This window comes from Betta splendens, chromosome 24 (genome assembly GCF_900634795.4).
Source record: "Betta splendens chromosome 24, fBetSpl5.4, whole genome shotgun sequence".
Taxonomy (NCBI): Eukaryota; Metazoa; Chordata; class Actinopteri; order Anabantiformes; family Osphronemidae; genus Betta; species Betta splendens.
In genome coordinates, this window is record NC_040901.2 from 14,062,127 (window position 1) to 14,087,335 (window position 25,209).

At 50.1% G+C, this 25,209-nt stretch overlaps 2 protein-coding genes across 12 annotated transcripts; one reads left to right on the plus strand and one right to left on the minus strand.

The window, feature by feature from the left end:
* Nucleotides 1-1,553: 1,553 nt before the first annotated feature.
* Nucleotides 1,554-4,590, minus strand: LOC114850001 (5-hydroxytryptamine receptor 1B-like). The gene has a single exon (XM_029141913.3). It carries the CDS (start codon nt 4,190-4,192, stop codon nt 3,047-3,049), a length of 1,146 nt encoding a protein of 381 aa, XP_028997746.1. The 5' UTR covers nt 4,193-4,590; the 3' UTR covers nt 1,554-3,046.
* A 2,510-nt stretch (nt 4,591-7,100) lies between these two features.
* mei4 (meiosis-specific, MEI4 homolog (S. cerevisiae)) lies at nt 7,101-23,980 on the plus strand. 11 transcript variants are annotated; one of them, XM_029141922.3, is made up of 7 exons: nt 7,101-7,328; nt 7,622-7,849; nt 8,556-9,034; nt 11,957-12,021; nt 12,445-12,488; nt 13,783-13,908; nt 23,334-23,471. In XM_029141922.3, the coding sequence occupies exons 1-6, from the start codon at nt 7,301-7,303 to the stop codon at nt 13,872-13,874; spliced, it is 936 nt and encodes a 311-aa protein (XP_028997755.1). In that variant the 5' UTR covers nt 7,101-7,300; the 3' UTR covers nt 13,875-13,908; nt 23,334-23,471. The 11 variants fall into 11 exon arrangements, 8 of the variants coding, with proteins under 8 accessions (XP_028997755.1, XP_055362581.1, XP_055362582.1 ...); XM_055506606.1 differs by lacking the exon at nt 23,334-23,471 and adding an exon at nt 21,817-21,941; XM_055506607.1 differs by lacking the exon at nt 23,334-23,471 and adding an exon at nt 20,512-20,581.
* Nucleotides 23,981-25,209: the final 1,229 nt, after the last annotated feature.

Here is a 25,209-nt window from a genome sequence, read left to right on the forward strand (position 1 = left end):
GGTTTATTGCGCTACCTTCACCTCCTGCACCTGAGACTCACTACAGCAGCGCTGTGGAAGCGTCACCCACTGTGTCGGACTCTCGTCTTCAGCTCAGGTCTAAATGAGCCTTCACACACAGTAGGAAAAGTAGCCGCTGCTGCCGTCCGTGTCCATGACTTCCTGTTTGGTTCCGTCGCCTGCTTCTGGGTTTGTGTCTGGACCCTATTCTCAGTGCTGACGGTGAATTGCTCCTCTCTGTGGTTGCTCAGCGTGTCGGGCTCGTGGCTGTGGTACGTGTACATGTAGCAGTGACCCACCCACCACGGCTCTGTTTGTTCAGCTGCTGTTGCTCTGTTTGGGAGTGGGATGTTGCACTGACTCTGCGTCGCCCACACACATCGCAGCAGCTTCTCTCCTCCACCGGTTTGTCACTGAACTTCACGCGTTTGCTTTTAAACGCTCTAACAGTGATGTGAGTGTGGCTGCGGGTCGGGTCGGGTCGGGTCGGGTGGGCCCTGACCCGCTCAGGCTGCTGCTGCTGCTCCTCGTCCACTGCTTCGTCTGCCGCTGCCGCTGCCTTTCCTTCTGTCAGTCATGTAGTGTTAGTGCTCGTTAAGTAAAGCTGCATTGTGTTTTCATCATTAACCGTGTCCCTGCTGTAAGTAGCTGCTCTTCAACCCTCAGCCTCCGGGGCCACAAACAGGAGGTTGTAATAATCCCTGTCTGCACGTTTGCTTCCAGTCCAGCAAAGAGCCAGGAACGCAGCGTGTGATGGCGTCAAGAGGTAAAAATGAGCGATAGCGCGGCTGCTGCCTCAGGATTTACACCTTCACAGTAAAAGGCTGGTGGAACCTGAAACCTGGACCTCCAGCTCCGTCACACTCTGTGGCTGCAGCGTCTGCTTTCATGTGACGTCACCTCCACCTTCATCTGTATTCTGCTCCGCGTGCTGCTTTGGCTTCTGTGGCGTTGCCATGGATTAGCTGAGCATCAAACCATGGAGACGCTGAACAGGGGCCACGGCTCCCATCGATTTTACAAGGAGCCAACAGAATAAATCTCTAACAAAAGGAAAAGATGAAACTGGCTGAAGGTTTGTGGGCAGAGCCGTAACAAGCTGTGTTTGAAGGTGTGAGGGATTTTATGGATGTTTGTTGAAATGCATCAAACTAATGGATGGACTCTGCTGCCTCTTGCTTAGTGTCTATGAATCCTAATCAGTGTGAGTGCGTCTGCTCTGCATCCTGCAGGTTCCTGTCTTTAAAGCTGAATTTTCAAAGGATCGGTGAAGGTTTCGTGGTGACAGACGCTGTCCTGCCGACTGGAGCAGACGAGGCCCTTTAACGTGATTCTGAATGTGTTTGTTTAAATGGTTGTGACCGTAGAAGGTTAATAAAGTCCGGCGGATGGCTTTTAAAGCCTCGCGTTACTAAATGTCACCAGTGAGGACGCAGTGAGGCTCACAGATCCAGTAATGCAGCATTAATGCAGCCGGGAGCAGAGCAGCACCGTGTTCACACTGAAACGCATGCTTAGTCGGAGTGAATGGAAACCAGAGAACCACGGTGACCTCGTGATGCCACAGACCTTTTATTGATATTTTTGACTTTTCACACAAGCAGCAGTGATGGATCCTCCGGAGCAGAGCCGCGTTTGCAGAAGCCTTGTACAGCAGAAAGGAGCCGCGATGGAAGGAGGTTCCACCGGACTGACAGCGCCACCAGATGAGGTTCACACCAGCAGATCAATACTGTGCACAGAGAGGCGATTCATCAGCGAGCGGCCGCCGAGCAGCAGCCGTGCAGGCGGCGAGGCCGAGAGGCCGCGTCCCGTTCCGGACGCTTGTAGTTTAGCAGAACCTGAAGGAACCGAAGGCCCGTGTGGGTTCCTCTCACCGGCGCTGGAGGACGTCGCTACCACTCACAACCGGACCTGAACCGCTCCTCAGCCTGCTCTGCTGTCATGGGTGGAACCCTGTTGTCATGGAAACCGCACTAAATGCAAAGCGAGGGCTTATTGAGTTCAATGAGAAGGTTCAGGTTTGTCCTTGGACAGTGCTCCAGACCCCAGATATGGAACGTGCCCGACCTCTGACCTGCAGACTGTCAGACACACAGCTCTGTGTCAGAGGCCCGTTTCCATCCATTAGCTGTGGCTGTGTGAGTGTGAGGAGGAAGCAACGCAGACGTGAAGCGGCCGGTGAGGAGCTTTGAGGCCGTTCGGCACCAGTCAAACAGGGCGTGAAGCCCGGGCAGCGCTGCGTTTAAGCCGACAGAGAGCGGTAGCGACGCCACACGAGCGCTCAGCGACAGGAAGCACCAGAACCACGGCTTTGGAGCAGCAGCTCCAGCTCCTTCAGGTCCGCTTTAACGCGTCTGACCACAGATCAGAGCCTCTGTCGCCGGAGCTGCAGCAACAGGTCACTTTACCCCTGACGAGCTGCAGGAAAACTGATTCTGACTTCTTTATTTCATGCTTTGAAAAGCCCAGAAATGTTTCAGGATCAGCAGCAGCTCAAGCACGACATTTAACATGTGACAGTTTGGTGGAAGCAAGAATATGATCATAATCAGAATACTGTGACATTTGCAGCATTTAAAAAATATTTATCATCTACCACAACTTGAACAGGTGTGAAAGACACAAATGCACCAAAGGGAAGTAGAGCAGCAGCGTGGGCCCTGCTCCACATCTGCATCATCTGCAGATCCGTATTCCTTTGTCTGCCATGAAATGAAACATCTAATGTCATATTAACACTTAACGTCTGAGCGGGACGGCGGCAGACGGGGCACGAGTCACCGGCTCCACTGGGCTCTGCCGCAGACGCCACCGGACCACAGCACAGCCACCAGAACACACACACAGGAGGACGCGCTCCCTGGCGCTGGTCCAGGCCCGTCTGAGGAGCTGAACTACGCGTATTGAGTCAGGAAAATGAAACACACATGGGCCCATGATGAATTAGTCCTAAGCGCTTGTGCTTCCAGGTCCGACAGCGTGGACCACAGTCCCACCGACACCGGCAGCATCATTAAACTCCAGCAGTCAGAACGGAGCTGCTTCATGGCCTGCAGCAGCGGAAGCGGACGAGTTTGTGGAAGGCCTGCTTGAAGTCCTCGTTGGACATGGTGTAAATGATGGGGTTGATGAGCGAGTTGAGGTAACCCAGCCAGGTGAAGATGTCGAAGAGCTCCGGGTGGAAGCACGACGCGCACACAGGCACTAGGAGCGTGTAGATGAAAAAGGGCAGCCAGCACACGATGTAGGCGCCCAGGATAATCCCCAGAGTCTTAGTGGCCTTCTTCTCCCTGGCGGCCGAGATGCGCTTCTTCTCCAGCAGCGCGTCCGACACCGTCACTTTGACTTGGCTCACGTTCGCGGACGAGGTAGTGTCGCAGGAGGACGCGTCGTTGGTGCCGTAGTTGAGGGACGTGGTGGACGCCACGGAGCCCGGCGAGTCGGTGATGAGGTGCGCGGACGTGAGCCTCTTCCCCGGCTTGTTGTGCTGCTTCAGGATGCGCTTCCGCGCCTCCACGTAGATCCTGCCGTAGAGCGCGATCAGCAGCAGCGTGGGGATGTAGAACGCGCCGAAGGTGGAGTAGATGGTGTAGAAAATGTGGTCGGTGTTGACGTTGCAGCTCGTCACCTCCTCCGCCTTCACCTGGCGCCAGAAGAAGGGCGGCAGCGAGATGGAGATGGCGATCACCCACGCGGTGGCGATCATGCCGGCCGCGCGCGCCGGCGTGCGCTTCTTGGAGTACTCCACGGCGTCCGTGATGGCCCAGTAGCGGTCCAGCGCAATGACGCACAGGTGCAGAATGGAGGCGGTGCAGCACGTGATGTCCGAGGACAGCCACACGTCACACACCACCTGCCCCAGCGTCCACGTCTGGCTCACCGTGTACAGCGCGCTGACGGGCATCACCAGGATGGACACCAGCAGGTCCGTCACCGCCAGCGACGCGATCAGAAAGTTGGCCGGCGTGTGCAGTTTGCGGGACTGGTAGATGGTGGCGATGACGAAGGCGTTTGACAGCGTCGTGGCGAAGGTGATGAGCGCTAAGGTGACGGCCAGACCCGCCTGCAGAGCCACGTTGGACTCCTTCCCGTCCGCGCTGGGCGCGAAGCTGGCGTCGGTGGAGTTGGTGGAGACGTTCAACGGCTCCGCGTACGTGCCGGGCGTCGGTTGCAGCGGACCGCTCTCCATCCCTCCGCTCCCGGTCAGACGCCCGCGTCATCGAGCTCGAGCGGAAGCCCGGAGACCGAACCCTCACGCGCCGCGCGCGGCTCCATCTCCGGCACAGGCGCAGCAGCAGTTACGAGTCCGGGAGTCAGACGAAGACGCACTTCTGCCTCCTCTTCTTCATCTTCCTCACGTCACCAGCGGCTCATCTAATCTTTAGTATCCGTGAAGGCGAAAAAGGTGTGTCACAAAGGGAGCAGTCCATCATCCGCAGCAGCGTTCGATACAAATACAGACCGAGCGCTCACGGTGATGAGCGGTGTTCAGTCCGTGCTGCGCGTCTCCTCAAGTTCAGAGCGCTCAAGTCTGACTCCTGCTTTTATTCCGCCTCTCTCGCTCTCTCTCTCGTTCAGTCCCTCCCATTCTCTCTCTCCCCTCTCATTCTCGTCCTCTCTCGTTCCGGAGAGGCTTCCACTTAAAACAAACCCAGAATTTTGCCACACGTGGTTTAGATTATTAAACAAGCAAAATACGCCTGTTCGCGTGTGACTGAGAGCAGCTACGAGGCCTCGGGTTCAACATCCTGCAATGACAGCTCGGCTCCTTTAATCAGCAGCGAATGCACATGTACGAGGTCTGAGTTTAAAGCAGCCACGGGTTCCAGGACGTGACCTCAGCTTATCGTGGTGAGATAGGATCAGTCGATAGTATCGTCGCTGCCTCTGAACCAGTGCAGCTCCACTCTAGTCGATTGCTTCCTTTGTTGCTGTTCGTCCTTCAGGTTCCATGAGGAGCTCGCTCCGTTTCCCCAGTAATGACCTTTCACGATGCAGCTAAACTGTACTTTCAGTTTTCATTGGCTTTTTATGCACAGTTGGTTATCACAACTCAGCATCTCCCCTGAGCAGCGCTAGGCAACAGCAGAGTGGGAGAACCGGCTCCAGCAGGACTGCCGCAGCAGAACCAGGATCCGGGCCCACACCCTGCTGCTCCGACCGGAACCTGCTGCACCAGAACAGGCTGGAAGGAGAACGGGCCGAGGCCCAGAGACGAGCGCACGCTCTCCTAGACACTCAGAACTACAACTCACCACTGGTCACTGTCACTACACCATCTACAGGAAGTGTCTGTTACGTGGATGAATGTCTTCATCTTTCACCTCCTCCACTCGCGTCGTTTCCTCCTGGTGGAAAGTTTCTCCTCCTCCCAGTGCTGGGTCATAAAGCCGCAGGGCCGGTCCAGAGAGAGGCCAACCGGGTCCATTACTCTCTGACAGCGCCTAATGAATGAAGCGTGCTGAGTGGAGCGGCTCCAGGACTCTGGACCGATCTCACCGTTAACGGAGCTCCAGAGGCTTGTTTTTACTGTCTGCTAAATGATACACAGCCCCGGCTTTTCACACACAACTCGTTTGTTATGGAGGAAAAGGCTGCAGCCGGTCTGACGAGAGCCGGGCCTCCAGCTGTTTCTGTGCCCGTGTTTTTCACTGATGTAAATGCGTGCAGTACATTCACAGGCTGCAGGTGAATGGTCCGTGCCGGCGCCGCGGCCTTTCCGTTCTCCAGCCAATCAGAGCTGCAGCAGCTGAGTGAACCAACCCAGTGACCACAGCTTATCACAGGCTGGAAGCAGCCATGCAGAGCAGCTGCTGCCTGAAGCCGTCATGGCTGCCTGGTGGTGAATGAGCGCCGCTGCAGAGACGCACGCGGCTCCCACTGCTTGTGATGCTGAGAGCTGCCAGTCAGTGACAGCTCGCGCACCTCTTCCATATGCTGCAAAAACACACGCAGCAGGTTTGAATCCCCTTTCTTTGTTCACAGCGGATCAGTCCCACAATGTCCAGGAACCAGAGGGGTGGATGTGATGCCTCACGTCCCATGACGTCCGAGCAGCTCGTCTGCTTCACCCTCACAGCACATCCTTCTTAAGCAGCGCACAACTTTTCCAGTGCAACATGTTGATGCATCAAGCTCAACATTTAGCAGAAAAAAACTAATTTCCCAGTTTCAACATTTGAATAATGTCTTGTACTAATTTTTTCAGAGACACGTTCCAAATGAATGCAAATGATCATTCTTTTTATTTGAGGCAGCAGTGGTTCAGTCTCTCAGTCCAAGAGCAGCACTGCGTTTTGCCAGAGGGGTAAATAGCTCTGCTGTTTTCCACAGTACTTACACTTTGATCCCCAGCTTTACTGAAAACAGAATTATCCTCTGGAAGCAAATGAACACTAATAAATTAAGCAGACTGTAACTTTGTGCAGGTCCTACAGTAATTCCGAGCTTTTGGCCGTTTGTTTTTACCTCCAGCAGGTGCAGTGAAAGCCTCTGTCTAGGCTGCGCATGGGGCCCATATATTGCAGGAGCAGCAGACTTGCTATTGATGAGGTTTGGGGAGCAGCGCTGAGTCACAGAGCACAACAGCCCATTCTCCGCTTGAGTGTGCGCTGACCTTCACCTGGACGCCTCCGGCTCTGGGCTGACGGAGGGAATCACATCACGACACTGACTGCAATGAGATTGGTGTGGAAGGTGTCTGGGAGGAGGTGAGAGGCCCAGTGATCCAGCAGGACCTCGCCGTCGGACCGCTGCCTCGCCAAATCACAGCAGAAAACGCTGCAGACACAAGTTTTACTGCAGGGAAAGTTAATGGCAGTTTGAAACGACGAGCCTCATTGAAGCAATGAGTGGAGAGGGTTTTCAGATCAGCAGGGCAGGAGAGGAGAGCTTCGCTTGTGTTTGTGTGCAGCTTCTGCAGCTTTCACTTGGTCCCTTTAGTTTCAGTAGAGTTTGTGTTATTTAGAAGCAGCTCTGGGATTTTACAACCACATGAAACCACGTCTTGGTTTAATAGTTGGAGCAGCTTAAACAGTCGTGATACAGAGATGGCCATGAAAACAAAGCAATTCTCTGAAAGCGCAAAAAGCTCATTAGAGAACATGTAAATACAGGAAAAACAACAAAGTGAGCGCTGATTGGTAGTTGAAGACAATCTGCACGTGCCTCGTGATCGTTTCTGTGACCCTGAAGTTTCCGGGAGACACATTTCGATGTAACACCTGCGCATCCGGTGAAGCTAATTTAGCTTCAAACGTCGGACCGTAGACGTGAATGGGCGCACTGTGGAGAAGAGATGGACAGCGAACAGGGAACCTTCACAGGTGAAGCGTTACTACAACGTATATGATCAACCATTTAGTCCTACAAACAACTGTTAATTGGCGTTAGCGAGCTAGCCGTTAAGCTAACGTGCTAACGTTACTTGTAGCGGTCACAGGGTCAAGTGCGAAGAATGACGCACGTGCCAAACTTTTAACGGTTAGTTTGTTACATGTGGAGGTTTGATTCTGGTCAACGCAGCTGCTTTAGTTTCAACACAGGGCGAACATTTACCACTCAGTACTGACTGAACACACCAACGTGCGTTTGCTTTGCCTCTCATCCGAATCTGCAGCATCCGGTCCGGTCCAGAGGTTTTTCCTGAAAGTCCGAGTGGCCGTGGCACTGGCCATAATCAGGAGCAGACCCCGGGGCGTGAGCGGCCGCGCGCACGCCGAGGCTCTGGCCGCCGAGCTGAGCGGCCGGGAGGGAGGCTGGAGGACGGAGGTGCAGCTCCTGCGGCAGGAGGTGCTGCGGCTGCGGCAGGAGGTGCTGATCGCCAGGCTGAGCCGCTCCGAGGCCGGTAGGCTCCGTCCGTCCGTCCGTCCGTCTGTGTAGAAGCCGCAGACTGGTGCTGCCAGAGGAAGCCGAGATGAGCGGCACGACGAACAGACCATGTGTCGTGTGCTAATGTGATTTGCGTCACAGTGAGGAAACTGAGTTACAGGCTGGTGTCATTACTGGCTTCAGTCCTGCTATCATTCATTCCAGGAGCAACTTCCTCAGTATGAAACACGCTCACACGATGTGATGATCGTTGCCTACGTGCCCCAGTTTAATATGAGACTGCTTCAAACTGAACTGGCCTAAGGCAGAAATGATGATCCAGGACCCTGAAGCCTAGACGTGTCTCATTAGTTTACATTAGTTTAGTGGAAAATGGGCAGAAAGGATCATTTACCACGCTTGTCTTTCTAGAATAAAACCTTAATAACCAGACGGATTTGAAATGTTCAGAAGAACCTGAACTGTTCAGTAGTTTCCCATCTTGTTGTTTTATTAGAGCTGCAGTGATCTGTTCTGGAGACGTCGTCTGACACAATGTTTATATAGATTGTTTGTATCCACCTGTAATGTGGTCCTCAGGTTCTCTAACGCACGAATGAACTCAGTGGGTTCCTTCTGTGGAACGACGAGGCCCTGCCAAGATGAGGCGTCCACGTTCCACTCCAGACGAACCAAAGACCAGAACGAGCCTGATGCTTCTCGTGTCTGTTTAAACCCTTCAGGTGCGGACGACACCCCCGAGGCTGGCTCACAGGATCTGTTTGGTCCAGAAGGTTTGGTTCACGCTGACTCGGACACGCCGGACCTGAGTCTGCAGGACCTTGTGTCTGCAGTCACTTCCCCTCAGCCACCAGTTTGTGCAGCCATGCATCCCCATGTGCACTTCCTCCAGCGGCTGTGCTCCCTGCAGCGAGTAGGAGGGAGGAACCAGGGCCTGGAGGCTCTGTGGTTCAGCCCTGATGGGGAGGCGGGGTCGGTGCTGGTGGACTCCCTGTGCCGGCTCCTTGACTCGGTGGTGAGGACGTGCGGGGGTCCTCCTCTGGGCTTTCACGACCCCGTTCCTCAGGCCTGTCGGGTCGCGGCGCAAGCGATGGACCTCTTTTGCTCTCAGAGGCTGCCATCTGTGGAGCTGAAGAAACATGTGGAGGAGTCGCTGAGGGAGCTGACTGTGATGCTGTTGCACAGTAATCAGCCCAGCAGGGTGAGTAATGGCATCTGTGTTTGTGTGCACACAGGGTTTGCTTATTAATTCAGCTTTGGAGGAAACTTACAGTTCAGCTGGAAAATTACCCCCCACGGTTAGAGCAGCATGAATAAAAGGAGGAGTGGAGTAAACGCTGCATCAACATAAACTACCTCATATCAGGTCTGTTCAGTTTATTTGACTGGATGTCTGGAGAAACCAGTTAAGAGCAAAGGTTGTGTGAGACGATAGTGAGTGTCACAGCCGCTAATCCAATCCAACGTCTGGTTGAAGTTTCCAGAAATGTGTTAGACGTGGATCAGCTCAGTCGATGGCACAATAACTAACACGTATGTGCTGGTACAGATTTAATTTGAAGCCTAAAAACCTCACCGGAGCCACGACACACTGTCAAAGCTGAAAAAAATGTTTGTTGTGATGGACACGAGCACAAACAGAGGAGCTTTGCACAGTTAATTTCCTAAAACATGGACTCACGCGGTTCGGTTCTGACCCAGGTTTTACTTCACCGTGATGATGTAATGTAATGTCTTCGGGTTGTCCTTCATTTAAATTCTGTGGTGATCGATGGGGTGAAGCCTCCGTCCCTCGGCGCCTCACACGCTACAGTCATGACAGGCCCTGACAGGCGGGTAATAGAGATGAAGGCGAGCCAGAGCTGACAGGGTGAAGATTCCCCGGCTGCCTCTCGCTAAACGCTGGTGTTTAGCCTGAAGACGCTGCAGGCCATGACGAAGAGTCAAGAAAGTGGACTTTTCTGCCAGCAGAGATGTTTAGCAGTTGTCAGTGAAAGTGATGGTGGTGGTGAGGACTCTGTAAAATCATTTAAATTTAATGAGGAGTTCCATTAACACGGCACCGATCCGTCTCTGGGAGGCTTTAATGCTCACCCACAGAACCAGTTGTCTCAGTCTTATGGCAGAGGATGTTTGGAGCCGCCAACAAATCACAGTAACGCAGAATAAATGAAAGCTGCGGCGGCCATTAGCTGGCGTGTGATTATTATGGAGGGACTGTACTTACTCATGATGCCACAATCTGTGCTTAATCACTATAAAATGGACAATGTAATAGTTCTAGTTCCAGCAGTGATGAATAAAGCGTTTGATTGTTTAAGCTCTGCTCAGATTAGCAGAAGCTGTTTCATCATGAGCAGCGACAGCAGAACTAATGCGGAACTTCAGCACATGAGCCTGTAGCTTCGCATTAAAGGAATTCTTCCACCCAGCTTTGCGTGTGGATGCAGGCTTCCTGTTTTATTCTTGCTCTGCTAGCGTGGGGACAACCGTGATCCTTCAGCTGGAGGCGAGGAGGTCACTGAACACAGCTGCAGCTCCTTTCTGCTCTGTTGCGGCTGTGGATTGTCCAGATTGGTGTTTTGAGCAGCTGGCACCGAAACCTGATGTTTAAATGTGACTCCGCTGAGCTGCCTGATGAAGGGCACCTGCTTTGTTCCATTGGAAGGAAACACATTTACACCCATGAGCCACAACAATGACACGCTGACACATCAACAGCATTGATGCAGCACCTGTGGGTGGAGGGCTGCTTCGTTGTTGGATCAGGAAGCATACAGTAGGGATGTGATCCGCTTTGACGGGTGTGGGGAGTCCTGGTGTCGGAGGCAGTGGGATGCTGTGGTGCTGGTTCTGCTGGTGCCGTGGAGCCACTGTGTGTTAGGGTTCAGTGTTTTCAGAATAATGGTCCTGCTGCTACACGCTGCTCTGCCTGCTGAGGAGCAGCCATGTGATTGCACGCTGCATAATAAGGACGGTGCTGATGACTTTGTGGATTCCCATTAATGTCGTCTTTATGTCTGCGACATTCAGCCAACACTTCATTTCTCTGCCAGTCGTGGGAAGAGGTCAGAGATGAAGGGCAGCGGGGTGAAGACCTGACCGCAGCAGCCTCCGAGTCTGACGGGAGACTAATCTACTCCTCACGCTGCTCAGGAGCAAATTGATATTCAGGGATGAGACTGTGTCGGATGCAGTGTCGTCATGAACCATTAAACCCATTTCTAGTGCCGTTGCCTTTTTGTGCTTCCAGTCAGTGTACTTCTGTTGGTTCCATCCTGTTCTGTCTGTCAGCAGGCTCACTTTCTCACATACAGGTTCAGTTTGAACTGACTTGTTCTTGACCTTTTTATTTTCCAGTGATTTGTTGAGGTGTGTTGATGCACTGCAGCCTCAGTGATTTCAGTGCGGATCCTCTGTTTGAGCTGTAGTAGATGTTGACCAATAACCTCATGGTCTGTAAGAGCTGCAGATGATGCTGTCATCTTTCCCCGAGTGCTTCCAAAACGGTTTCCTAGTGTCTGTGTGTTTACTGTCGCTAAAGAAAGGTTAAGACACGAGCCGCTGCTCCTCTTTGACTGGCTGTTTGTTACAGCGTTGGTCCAATGCGTTAGTTTCCAGCCATTCTAAAGCCCAGCTCTGTAGTGAAAGCATGAAGGCGGCTGAGTGAGTGGCGGCCAAGTGCTCGTGGCCCAAGTGTTTTCCATCTTCAGGAGTAACTCCTGCGAGCGGCGGCCGTTTACCCAGCGGCAGGTCCTGCCTCATCCACGAGGAGAGCTCTTATTTCTGGCTGCGACTCTCAGACACACCTGGAGGAGTTGTTACGGTCTATGGGGAAGAAGATTGGACATGATGAAGGGCCCAGACGATGCAATTGCAGGTACTGAATCCCAAGTGGCTTCATTCAAATGTCACTCTCACAGCGTTGAGCTGCAGACATATTTCACGTAATAGCCTTTCAGGGAGGAGAACGCCTGGCCTCAAATAACCCCGAGCCGCCTCATCGTACCGCGCCGTCCTGTTGTCTGCTCAAGAACTTTTATTAGCTTCTCATATATTGGTTCCAGCTCAGTTCATGCGTTTCAGCCTCTAGCTCACCTGTTATTGCTCTATTAATTTCCAGACAATGCTGCCCGTCAGTGTTATGGCTGCAGGATTTGCCTGTAAACATGAAGAACGGCATAAAAGGTTGGTTAAATGTGAGGCTCTGCTGTTTGTCTCTGGGTGTTAACCTTTTAGTGTCAGTTTGCTTTGATGATGAAAGATGCTGGTGCTTTGGTTTTCAGGCCCAGCCGTTTGATTGCAGTAACTGGTTTTTAAACAGAGCTGCTGTTTAGTCACCAAACGGCTGCTGGTCCCATGAAGCAGGTTTGCTCCGGTCTTGTTTGGTTTTTACTTGAACAGTAATGTTGTGACGTGCGCTGGTATCTGCAAGTTAACAACCAAATAAGTCGACCCCAAACTTGAGCATCAAAAGGGCAGAGAGGTTGAAGTGGAGAGATGGAAGCTGAACAACAATCTCCTCCCTTCATTTGTTTTAAATCATGAATTAATCTCTTGATACGATAATCATTCCAGACAATTTCACATAATGTCCCCATATCATTCCAGAGGTAATCAGGAGCCGTGGCAGTGGAAAGCAAATTACATTTCAGGTTTGTTTTTTTATTTATTTTTGCTCCTCATTCAGTTGCATCCAGTCTGTTTGGAACAACAGTCAAAAACCCATTTATTCATTTTGAAGCATCAAATTGATTTAGCTCTACGTCTCAGTGCTGGTTGAATTCCCTAAACCAAATTGAAAAGCAACAATAATGGTGATGCCCTTGAACCCAACAATGTCTCCTCGGCTGCTGCTGAGTCGTTGCATGGTAACAAAGGACAATATGGATGCGTTGGCCGCTCCCCCTTTAATATGTGAATATGAATCAGGCTGTCGCTGAAGGGAAGCATGAATGCTGAGCAGGCTGCGCATGGGCAAAGGTCCTTGTACACGTAACCTTGACAGGCTGGAAAAACGTTTAATGGTTCATCATTGAAGGAATGAATGTCCTTATCCTTCGTTGGGGGGAAAAAAACGTTTGATCTGTTTTGGTTTAAATGTCTTCAAACCCTAAATACTATATGAAGTATTAGTTACCGTGAGATACAGAAATGTCAGACACACGTAACAAAATGCATCTCCGGTATAACAGCTGGGATCAGCTTGTTATTAGCATTGCAGTGCATTCTGGGTAACGGTGTGGAATGGTGGTGCTGATCCCAGTAGCTGTATGAATATCATCTTTTCATCTTTTGTGATTCGAGGCAGAACACAAAGGACTGGAGTTACCTCAGAACGATGGCTGAGAAGCCTGACTCAGCCTCACAGGAAGTGAAACATGTCACTTAGACTGAATTTAGTATTAGATTTAAAATGGTCGAGCGTGAGACTCTCTAAAAGCATCACTGGTTTAGTTTTGCTTTCTTCATGAAGCTTTTGTCTGAATGTTCTTCATAATATACTAATCTTAAAATCCATGAACTTGAGAAATAAGCGTCCCTTCGTCTGTAGACTCCTATTTGAAGGCCAGACCTGATCAACACAGAATGGATTAACTACTTAACATTCGTCCCTCTGGCTGTTTGAAAACCATTTCTTTGAATTTAACACATTTTATTTAAAAAATACAATTATTATTGCGCAACCTGCAAAAGTAAAACCGTTAGGTGTCAGATTTGTGTGTGTTGATTTATTAACGGTCTGCTGGACTGTTAATAAAAGCTTAAATCACTGGTTGGTCTCAGGATGAATTACATTGATCCACCTGTGTGCGTACAAATGGAAAACAGCGTGGGATCTCTGTCACATATCTTGGGACAGTGAATTCGATGAAACCCTCAGACAATCACAAGTCCAGCACCACAAATCTATGGAAGGAAGATGTGCCTAACGTGTTGTTTGTCCAGGCTGCCGAGGAGCTGACGCCGTGTCTGATGACCCTGGGGAGCAGCAGCTTGTCAAAGTCCTTCCTCATCGGCCACCTCCTCTCTCAGCTTAGCGCTCTGGCTCATGGGCTCTGGCAGGCCTTCCAGGTAAACTCTCTCATCCTGCTCTGTTCCTCCTCTGGCTCTGTGTCAGTGTTTGTTTCTCTGCCTCCCCTGCGTCATGATGAGCTGCAGTCGTGTTCCCAAACGTCGACCGTTTGCTATCGCAGACACATTTCCAGAGCAGCAAGAGACCCTTTCAGTCCTCAGTCGCTTATAAACACATTCAAACCTTATCGGGTCGAGGGTTTTCTTCCCACCTTTCTCTGACTTTGTTCCCCAGACATTCACCGATTTCTTTCACCTTCCGTGTGAGGCCTGGGGCATCGTGTGCCCTATTGACTCGTTGCCACAGTCACTTCTAAGCCACTGTAATCAATACCGCGTCCCACAAGACGCCGCTCGCCTTGTATTCTAATGCCTCTCAGCAGCTTGGTGACAGCCCAGGCTGGGCTCCATGTGGCCGTCCTGCTCCTTATGAAAAGCAAAGCCGAGTGTGAAGCCACTAGGGGTCCTTCCAAATGGAAATGTGTTAGGAGCAAAAAAGGAAATGGCTAAAGAAGCTTCCCCTGGTCCGGCCTGCTGAGCTTCCTCCCACTCAGCAGGGCCGGCCGTGCTCTCTCCCTACTGAGCCGCTCGAGAGGATTTTATCACCACTGTGTTTTTAAGAGGCAAGTTTTAACAAAACAGCTGAACCCACTGTTTACTGGAGATACTGACCATGCGGAGCAGCTCTGTGGAGCCATTGCCTCCAACACAGCAGCAGTAATCGGTGTTAGTGGGCAGGAATCTGAGGAGTCAACCTCCACACAGATACAGATGAAGAACCCTCCTCGTGCTCTGTGCATTCATAAGACCTGTAATTGCAAAGTTGCATTAACTACTATGTTGGCATCGATTGGAGTTAATGTGGTGCTTTGACATTTTCAGAGCCTGCAGACAGCCATCTGCAGAGTCCACCTCCACACTGCTCCTCGTTACTCCGTGGAGGCTAAGAGAGGGACAGTGAGCTGTGGGTTGTTTCCTCAGACATCCCCATTAGCAGTTCATGCACTTAGCTTATGCTGCTATGCAAAGGGAATGATGAGTGAAACTGTTGAACCTCCAGGTCCTGAGTATGAGACATGGCTGAGATCTCAGGTCCTCAGAGGTTGTGGGTGACAAAAAGCTGCTTTTAAGCAGAGAACAAAGCAGGACAGGAAGTAATGGCGCTACTGACGCAGTTCCTCAGTTCTCATTAGAGCTTTTATTACTACAGAAATAAACTGGTGGAAGGTGTTTTGCATTTATGCCTTCCAACTTGAAATTGTAGGTTTGTGGCATGAACTAACTCAAAGCCGTTGTTTTTCGTGTTAGCGATATATGTGCAGAGATTCTGAATCTATTTTTCTGGAACGTGTGCTTTTAAAAAACTCATTAAGCAACTGGCACAGTGTTGTTTTGGCTGCACAATATTTAAGCTAATCTATATATTTAAATGAGAAAAGGCAAATGTTAATGTGCTTTTAGGTAAAAAGACTCTTTAAGTGATTACAAATACAAAAAGTTGTAATTGCAACGATTTTAATGCAGGAAGTGCAGGCAGAAATAAATATGTCTAAATGTTTGCCAAACAATCATAAATGCTGAACCTCTTTCATGATTAGATTCCAGCAGCTTTGTAACAGGAAGTCGTTGTTGTAATTAGCTAAAACAGACCCAACCAAACCAAACACGATGGCCCTTATGGTCACACTTACTAATTATTTAACAGTGCTTTGGAGATTCACTTCATTGTGCCACATTACCAATAATGGCATAGTGATGAGTTAATATTGCTGTTGTGTATGAAATGAGCTCATTTGCATAAAAGCGCCGGCATGATTACTGTGGAGTGATTTTACTGTGGAGCAGCTGCAGGTGCACGTGATGGAGGAAGCGTTTGTCTCAACAAGGCGGTGCAGTGAGCAGTCGCTGATGTCCAACGTCTGCTCACTGCACCGTTAGCAGGTACCACCAGCCGCTGCTGCGGCGCTGAGGGGCCTCCGCTCCTCCCAGGTGGCGGTGCAGGCAACAGGTCTGTCTGCTGAGGCCAGAGCTCACGTGGTGATGGCTGAAGGCTCCTTGTCACATTCACATGGAGCCACATGCAGGAACCAGCTCAGAGCCGAGCTCCTGTTTCCTCATTGGCCTTTCAACAACAGTGCGTCTTCATTTATTCCCTAGGGAACAGCCGTCTGATGAGGCTGAATTAGGAGGAAACGATTAATGTGCATGTGTGCATGGTGTGAGGTTTGTGTTTGCTTCCAGGCCGACGCACGGTGTGTGCTGAGAATCCGTAAAGTGTGAGCGGAGTCACCAAAGTGGTGAGTGTTCGACCTGAGCCAACATGCATCCTTAGAGATACTGCAGCTAAGCGCCGCTGTCCTTGGAGCAGCGTCGCATACAGATAAGCTGCGCCATCTGGGCACTGTGTTGTTCTGTCAGAGGGCGAACAGTCACAGCAAACAGCCACAGCCCTGGGGACAGAGCCGGCACGAAATACACCGCTGGGCAGTATAAATGCCACTCCGCCACCGTTATTATGCTCCCTGGGCTGTCGCCGCTTCATGCAGACTGTGGGTGGTCTGCGCTCGCTGCTCACATCCACCCGTGTTTGTCACTGATGGATTGTAGAGGACTGGAGGTGGGTGGATGGAAGAAAAGCACCAGATCTCAGCCCAGTCCAGATTCTTCCCCTAATGAATTCACCTGTTGACAGAATCATCAGGTGGAAGCTTGGCATCAACATTGTGAGTTTTAAAGTGATGGTCTTTGATTCTGTGTCTCTGCCACAGAGCACTTGATGGACTGAAGCGTGTTTCTGCGTCTCTGACCTGGTATTGCTGCAGGTGTTTAGCCCTTTTGCTTGTGGATCCACACAGGGACTAGTTTGGCTTAAGCTTGGGTTTTACACAACTGTTCTTATCTGTGTAGCCTCCTATTGCCTGATTGGGCTGATGTGATGAGTTTGTGACCTGCCGTTGCCCGGATGATTAGCCTTAATGATATTAAGTTTGGCTTGGGGATATTAAATTTGGCTTGGAGGTGATGAATGACTTTTCACACATGCAGGGTTCAGCAGTGGTGGCAAAGCCAGAGGAAATGAGCATCACAGCTGATGCCTGTAAAGGCCAGTGCCAGTTCAATTTTCACTCTGGGTTGTGCAGCCTCTACTGAATCGTTGGGGATGTTTTTCCCTTCGCTGCAGCTCTGCTCAGTACATCACATTTTATTTTCATACATCAGAAGGGGATTGATTCCTGAGTTTCAGACGCTCCTGGGCCTACATTTTTGAGTGTGATGCCTGATGATAATGTCAAACCAAGAGATGAAATCATTCTTGAAAATTGTAAGTTTAATGGAAGTGCTTTGTCTGAGCGGAAGTGGTATTTGGATGGTTCTGTTCCCGCGTTTACATTTGTCATCAGGACAGTGTTAAGGTTCCAGGTCACCATTTCCAACAGAGAACTAGGCCTGATGGATGTACTGTCACTTGGTTGCACTGCAGAAAGATTGTAGTCGGACTAGTAAGAGTCTGAGATGGTGAGAGACTGAAATGTTCAAAAGACTAGATTTAGCTTTGGCTTCTGTCAAGAAAAAACAGCTATGCAGTTAACTGATTGTAGAAACTGACATGATCCAAGGGCGTCTGCTAAACACATGGTGTTTAATGATAATAAACATGGTGACGTGTACATTAGCGACAGCTTTGCAGGCTACCACGTTGTTGAACATGTAGAAGATGCAGCAACTATCAATATCACCATATAAAGAGACGAAAGCCTATCTCCTGCTGCTGATGAGAGTTCCTGCTTGTGGTTGTCATGGAAACGCAATACACTCTCTGCACGAGTTTTCCAAATGCAGCCAGTAATGGAGACGGCCAGTGCTGCTGTAAAAGCAGCTGAGGCGATACATGGAGCCTCAAACCATCATCCTTCAGCTGACGCACTGCTGAACCACGTGTAACGAAGGTCCGCTTTAGATCACGAAGTCTCCAATGAAGAGACGTGTGGACAGGCAGTAGGAACCGCACACGCTGGCTTTCAGAATCTACTAGTAGCCGCCCGCTCAGCTTGACCTGTTGTCCTGCTCATCTGCAGCCCAGCGTATCTGTTGTATGAAGCACAGGGAGGCAGCAACAGGTGGAGTTCGCTGCTCTGATACAGGAGGAGCAGCCAGAACCAACCCATTGTCCAGGAACAATGAGGCACACACACAGAAGAACCCAGTCTTTACTCTGCACTAGCTGCTGCTACATTAGCTCTTGATGGACTGTGGAGCTTTGAGCTGCTTCCAACATGTGGCTCCTTTGTCTTCACTCTTATTCTGTAGTTGCCACGTTGAAGCATATGCAGCGTTTTAATTAATTAGCGTCCTTTAATCCTCGTCTTCCTCCCACAGTCATCGCCTGGCTCTGCTTTCAGTGGCGCATTGATGCTCACACCCTGTGGATGTGGACACAGTGCAGCCATGGGTGGAAATGTGTGGCTTCAGGATTGTCTTGACCTTCTTCATTAGGGTTCGTGTCTGCAGCTCAGGTCTCCGACAGAGAACCGGTCGGTTAATGTCATGGTTTTGGTGTTTTTATGCTAAGCTCCATCTCTGAGCCACAAGTCTGCATCTTCCTGAGCGCCTCGTATCTGCACAGTGGTTTGTCACCAATGTTCAGATGTTGGTGGCAAGTAGAAGCCACTATATTTAAAAACTAGCAGTTGCTGCTGGAGAAAATGTGAAATTAATTCAGCCAATATTTAGAGCAGACTGCATCAATGCCAAGTACATTGGTAGAGCAGGATTTTGGCCCAGAACTAAATTCCTTCTGGCAGAGTTGCTGAAACCTCCTGCACTAGGATCCAAACTATGACTAAGCAGAGACACTGAGTCTAGCAGTTGATTTTCCCAAATCCCCCACAACTAGAAACACGCATAACGTTAGCAGAGCTGCAGCAGCGTGTGCTGAAGGAGGGTCCTCACAAACCTGCCTCCACTGCTGCTGAGTCCGAGGGCAGGTGCAGCTGCTAGCGGAGGATCAAAGCCCCGCTCTCATTAGAGCTTTAACCTGATGACTAAATGACTGTGTGATCAAAGCTAAGTGTGGCGTCTGTGGAGCTGCAGTCCGTTCCGAGGCCCCTTCAGGAGCGTTCCCACGGATCCAGGTGAGGATCCGTGTTAATGCACATTTATTCATCACTCCTGATCTCCTCATGCCTCTGCTTTCAGTCTCCGCCTCCACCTGGTCAGAAGGAAAACTCCAGCTCAGGTCGTGTCTTTGTTGAAGTTGAAGCTCGATCTCTGCTCTCGTGGCTCCTTTGGCTTCATAGTGAGTGGCGTCTCTAAATGTCGTGCGTGGCTCTTGGGAACTCGCTGTCCTATCAGTTCGGTCTCAGCTCGGCAGAGGTGACAGATGACCCTCCCGACTGTGGCTGTCGATGCCTCACGAGACCATTTAACCAAAGAGAGAATGAACCTCCAACAGTCGAGTCCTTGTGTTGCTGATAGTGACACATACTTCCAGAAATCGGGGGGGCAGCACTTTGTGTGTGTGGAGAACAGAAAAACCTGTGTTGCTCAACCTCCGGGGCAAGTCAGATTGTCAAGATATGAGGCCAGGCCTGGATGAGACTGGATCGATTTTCTGTCGGTGGAATCAGTGGATTGTCAGCGGTTTGCCTTCAAAGAGATGTTGAGGGGGAAATGAAGACACTGAGAGGACGCTTGTACAAGACGGCAGCAGATAGGAAGAGGAACAGATCAATCCCTGGAAACCGTCTCCTGTGGCAAACGGGTGGGGAGGCCCGAGGCCACTCCACCCGACCACCAGGAAGTCGGAGCGCTTTTCACAGCTTCGTCACGCGTCCATGCTTTCTGTCAGAAGGCTTGAGTCTGAGAGGCACATTCTAAGGCTGCTAAGAAGCGATGAAGCCTTAAATGAGCATCATCAGGCACAGAAATAAGAAAATTACATGAATTTGAATTAGTTTGTAGAGGCTAATGAGAGTCGGCCGTAACTAAGGAATGAGCTCCGTTCTGTTTGGTCTGGTTTCCATGTTGACTCAGACTAAAGGATGCTATGATTTCAGATTAGCCCCCAGATATCCAATTAACCAAAACAAACCGGTCAGAGTCGATCCAACAATTAGCTTTTGTGTCAGGCGCTGAGTTGCAGACGTGTTTCCACTCTGACTGGACGGGCCTCGCGGCGTCCTGCAGCTGTGCCTCCTGCTGGGACGCTGTCCTGTGACAGGCGGCGTGGCGTGGAATGGAGGCTGAGGCGTCTCACTCGCACCGTGGGCTTTCTGTTCCACTCTGCCCACAAATCAATCTCTGTCCTTGATCAGTAAATTACTGCCCTTCACACTCGCAGCCGAGCGGCTTCATTATGTGCTCTTTGTCAGCGCCTCTCTCTCTCTCTCTCTCTCTCTCTCTCCCCCTCCCTCCTGCATCGCTCCTTTTCATCTATCTCTTTCTTCCTATATCATCTGATTCTGTCTCTGCATTCTGTGAAGCTCTTATGCTCTTTTCATACAAAATCGTTTTCGTTCTGTTTACATTAATGCGTCTCCTTTTTCTCATCCTTGTCTTATGCTCTTTCCCGTTTGTCTTTTTTCTCTTTATGCATCTATGCAGATACGGAGAAAAAGCACCTTGTGAAAAAGGCTGTTGACGTAACTTGACGGAACTGCAAACGCTGATAAAAGCAGTGAGTCATTGGAGGTTGAAAGCTAATTAGCAACATTTATCAGCTATAAAGAAGTTCTGGCAATTAGCCCTTTGATGTGTGTTTTTAAAGCAGCGTGAAGCCACTCCATTAGTTTAAGAGGTCAGATCATCTCAGACCAAACTACAGGATTGTCAGTCCTCCAGCAAACAAACAGCGTTTATTGCTATGAAAGTTACACTTTGTCAGAAACGCTGTTATCTGGCTTTGTTCTCCATTGGTTAGGCTGTGTTTGCCTGTGGCCCAGTCAGAACTGGGCCGAGCCCCAGCTTTAATCAAATAGATACATCCAGCTGATCCGGTGCGTCTGACCTGAAGTTAAGAGCGGCTTTGGACAGTTTGTTTTATTAAATGTTCATTCATCGACACATCGTGTCCCATTCTGCCTCTGAATCACAGCGGGGAGTTTTCGTGATGACTTATTTTGACACTTAGATGCTAATTAAGTGTGACCATAACCTTTGACCCTGCTCATCCACATCAGTCCTGGCGCATGTAAAAGGACAACACAATGACCCACAGGTTGTGTTGCTGCATATCTTGACTGAGGGTGGTGAAAGACAGGAACGGCTCCGACTAGTAAATATTTATCTGTGCTCGACTGGTTTCCAACCTGTGGTGGATGTTCTGCTAAATGTCACGCTGCAGTAAGTGGTCTACTACAAATGATAAATGACTTAAATCTTATTAGGTTTCACTTCCTCCTTGTAAATGTCTTCTGCTGAGTGTTTCTGCTGTTGGCACTCGGTGAGACATGATTGATTGGAGCACATGGTGCCTTTCTTATTCATGGCCCTAACGAGCTGCCTTTTTGTGGGGCTTTGTTCACCTGTTGGTGCATGGATGTGGACCCCAGCGCTTTAAGTGGTTCAGGAGCCTCTCGCCTCAGTAATCACACATCCGTTCTTAAAGATCCATTGCACATGTGCTTAAAACATTGCTCATTTGTTTTCGTTCTATAGAAGTTTTTGCAAAGAACAGTTGGAAGCGACATGAGAACTGTGAATGAAAGCAGAGCCTTTGGTTCTCCAGCCGGTAAATGAAGTGATGGAGGGCCCATCTGCATGTGTCCCAGCAGGACAGGCTGATTGAGTTGTCTGTTGGCTCGTTAGCGCTCCTCTGGGATCCGGCCGGCTGCCGGCTGACAGCCACAGGATTTGCTGCTGCCTTTTAATAATCCTGATGAACGGCTCTGCCTGTTTCTCTCCAACCAGACCTCAAGGTTCAGGACTGAGAGTGACCCGAGCTAAATGTTGGACATCAGGGTTCAGGTGGGCCCAGAGTCCCCTCCACCTGGTTCTGGCTCTGGTTCCTGGAAGCTGCACAGTTCTGGCTGCAGGTGGAAGAACAGAACAGTGTGTGACTGTATTTGCTGACATGGTTTAACTTCTTTTAGTAAAACACACTTAGTATTTTTCATACTAACTTTTTTTTACAAATCCCACAGAGAGAAGGTTTCCTCCATCTCTACATTACCTGATGTGACCGATGCTCCATCACGGCTCCCGCTGGATGTTATTTCCACTTATTGACTTCTGCTGTCCATTGAATCCTGCTTCATGACTCCATAAATTTCTGGGGCATGTGAGTCATTGACAGGTTGGAGATTTAAGTAGAATGTGTGGCACTCGCTCCCACCCACAAACAGACATAAAGCACCTTTACTTCCTGAGTCCAACGGATGGTGGAGCTTTGTCTGGGAGGACACGGACCGAGTAGAGCTGAAGGAGCTTCTCCGTCTGTAGGAGCAGTGACAGGACACAAACCCGTACACACAATGTCATGATGCAGCAGTGAATGCTTCTTTAAATTCAGTGACCCCCTTTAAAACCTCCACGGAGCTTGGATGACACCAGGGCAGGATCTGAGTAGTGCAGGGACGGAGCCCAGACAGTCTTGTTTAGTGGAGGCTTCCAGAGCCCACGGCTCTGTCCTCGCTCCCTGCGTGTTGACAGTTGCTGTAGCACAAAGTGTGAACATGTCTGTAGCTGCTGAATTCACAGTCAGGGCAGACCTCACACGTGAACCTGTTTTCACACTGTGAATCCTGTCCAGGCCTTTTAATAAACCCTCTGCTCAGCTGTGGGTCGCTGCGTGTACAGCAACGTGTCCTCAGCCTCCAACATCTAGTCTGTGTGTTGTTCTAGTTAAGTTGATGAAGAAGAGCCATGACTTCACTAACTAAAGGGTGTGGCACCAATCTGTGCTCTTGACGGCATTAAAATGTATGAGCCCCAGACCAGAGTGATGATACGTCTCATGCAGCAGTCAGTGATCTGTTATAACTTCAAACCAAGTGCTTACGGTCCGTTCACCTACAGCGCAGCAGCCTTAACCTCTACAAGCATCCAGCAGCCGCTCGGCACTAAACTAGACTCTAAACCTAAGTGGAAATGTTTTTATTCCTTCATTGGTGGTTGTCTTCAGTCCTGATAAGGTTTATAGCCAGAGGGAGAGAACTCTCTTCAGCCCATACTAAAAAGTCAATTGTGAGATGGTTTTAATTCTCCAGAGTGAAGTGACCTTCTCATGATGCGAGGGGTTAGAGGACGCAGCCGCTGCCTCAAGGCCTGAGCCTCCACACGTAGCTGCAGCAGCCTCCCGCGGCTTCTCTGACGTGGAAGGAGCACTAACAGGGAGAGGACTCGCCAGGCAGCGGATGCCGCAAGATGCTTCATTAAACTGAGGTTGTCTCTAACGGCACTGATGTAATGTGTATGCTTCTCAGCAGGAGCCGGGGACTTCATCCCTCGAAGCGTTTCCCTTGGATCAGTACCAGAACTCTACCTACCTGTTTGGGATTCTGGAGGTGCTCCTGCAGAACCCAGAGGTGCCGAGCAGGCTGGAGGTGGAGACGGAGCAGATGGGCTTCCTGAGTCATTTGGAGCAGCGCGTCTTCCTCCTGTCAGATGAGTTCCCCTTGTTTTGCATCGCTATGTGGAGGATAGGACGCCTCCTCAGGGAGTAAGGGGACAGGGAGGCCAGACTGAAGTAGGACAGGTGACTTTCTGAGCAGACTCTGATCCTCTGATCCTCCCTCATCACCATAAGCGCTGCACTGTGGATTCACCCGCCACCTAACTAATTAATGTATTAAAACAAAGCCTGTTTCCAGTCAAGGTGGAATATTAAACCAAGGCGCTGGTGATGATCAGCGTTTACAGCAGGAAGGACCCAACTAAAACCATTTGTAAATCGTCCTGCTAATGTCTAAGTGTTTATTAAGCCCTTTTTAGTTTCTGTCCAAGATAGAGTTGTTTTGATGATGTCTCCAACATTAGTTGTATGTGTTAATTCCATAAAGTTTCCAGCTGACCAACTGCTCAGTGAGGATCAGTGACTGTTACTGTATGTGATAAATGTGCTTCTAATTATTGGCCCTGCCTTCATTCCGTCCATGTGATACTTTGTCAGGTGTGAAGCCAAGGTCAGCGCAGCAGTAAGATGATCACATGCCTCCTAATGTCTAGATGAGTAACACTGAGTGTCTCCGTCGGCACCGCCCGCCGGGGAGGAGGCGCTTCCATCCACTATCCCTGCTTGTCTTTGCTTCCTCCAGGGCTCCATCTAGCAGCCAACATTCTAACACAGTCCTGCCTCCACTGGTGTGCGTTGCAGTTTGTCATAATGCCAGCGTGGAGTTTATTAGATGGAGGACGCGTGAAACAGATGAAGATTTAAACGGCTTGCATGTCGTCTGCAAACGGCTTCTCTGCATCTGTGTCCTATGGATCTTAACCTGCTGCCGCTCCTCAGGGTCGTGTATTTGGTGTCTGCAATAACAGTAGAGCTACACATGAATGAGCGAAGGCTGAGCGATAGCCATCACTCCTATTGTGGCTGCTGTGGGTTTGTGGCCCCCTCTGTCTGTGATCTGCTCATCTTTCATATCCTGTTGAGAGCAAAGCAGGGATAGGCTGCGTTTAACAGATAAGAGGGGGCTGCTCAGACGTGCACCGCTGGTTAATGCGCTTCGCTGGCGAAGGGGATCTGTCTGATCATGCATGGGATTGACAGGAGCAAACATGGAGGCATCATCAGCAGATGAAGCCCGCGGTGGGATGTGATCTGCGCTTCTGTCTTCACGAGTCAGTGTAGGAGAGGGTGAAATGGCATGAGCCGTGACCTGCCTGTTCAGGTCCTTCCACAGCGTTGTTGGCTGTGCTTTCGTTCCGACAGTCGACCAGTAGAGTCCAAACTCGTTCCAGTCTGATCGCTTGTTAACAGATTCATTCATTCATTCAAGTCTTCAGCAGCGCAGCTTTTTAGTGTGATTGATGATTAAACCTTCAGCAGGGCACAGATGAAACGTTTAGTCCACATACTGTAGGACATTTGGAGCAGACGGAACACAGAGCCTCGTGATTTTGAGCTTAACGGGGTGTAGAACGTTACAGTGAAAACGTAAAAGGCTGCAGCTTATGTGAACTAACCCTAAGGACGCAGTGATCCCTGAGCTCGGTGGCTCCTTACGTCTGCACATTCATATGAAGATTCCTTTTCACTTTGTTGCTGTTACAAATCAAAGTTCTTGGGGGGTTGATCCTGAAGGAGCTTCAGCGAGGCTAAGGGGGACGTGCTGCTGTGTGAGTAGGAACGATCTCTTC

What these genes read in the sequence shown, in the direction of transcription:
- mei4 (XM_029141918.3), top strand. Translation starts at nt 7,301, where the DNA reads ATGGACAGCGAACAGGGAACCTTCACAG. An exon ending in CGAACAGGGAACCTTCACAG is followed by an intron (nt 7,329 to 7,621) that starts GTGAAGCGTTAC and finishes CCGAATCTGCAG; the next exon opens with CATCCGGTCCGGTCCAGAGG. An exon ending in ACAGTAATCAGCCCAGCAGG is followed by an intron (nt 9,035 to 13,782) that starts GTGAGTAATGGC and finishes TTGTTTGTCCAG; the next exon opens with GCTGCCGAGGAGCTGACGCC.
- LOC114850001 (XM_029141913.3), bottom strand. Translation starts at nt 4,192, where the DNA reads ATGGAGAGCGGTCCGCTGCAACCGACGCCCGGCACGTACGCGGAGCCG.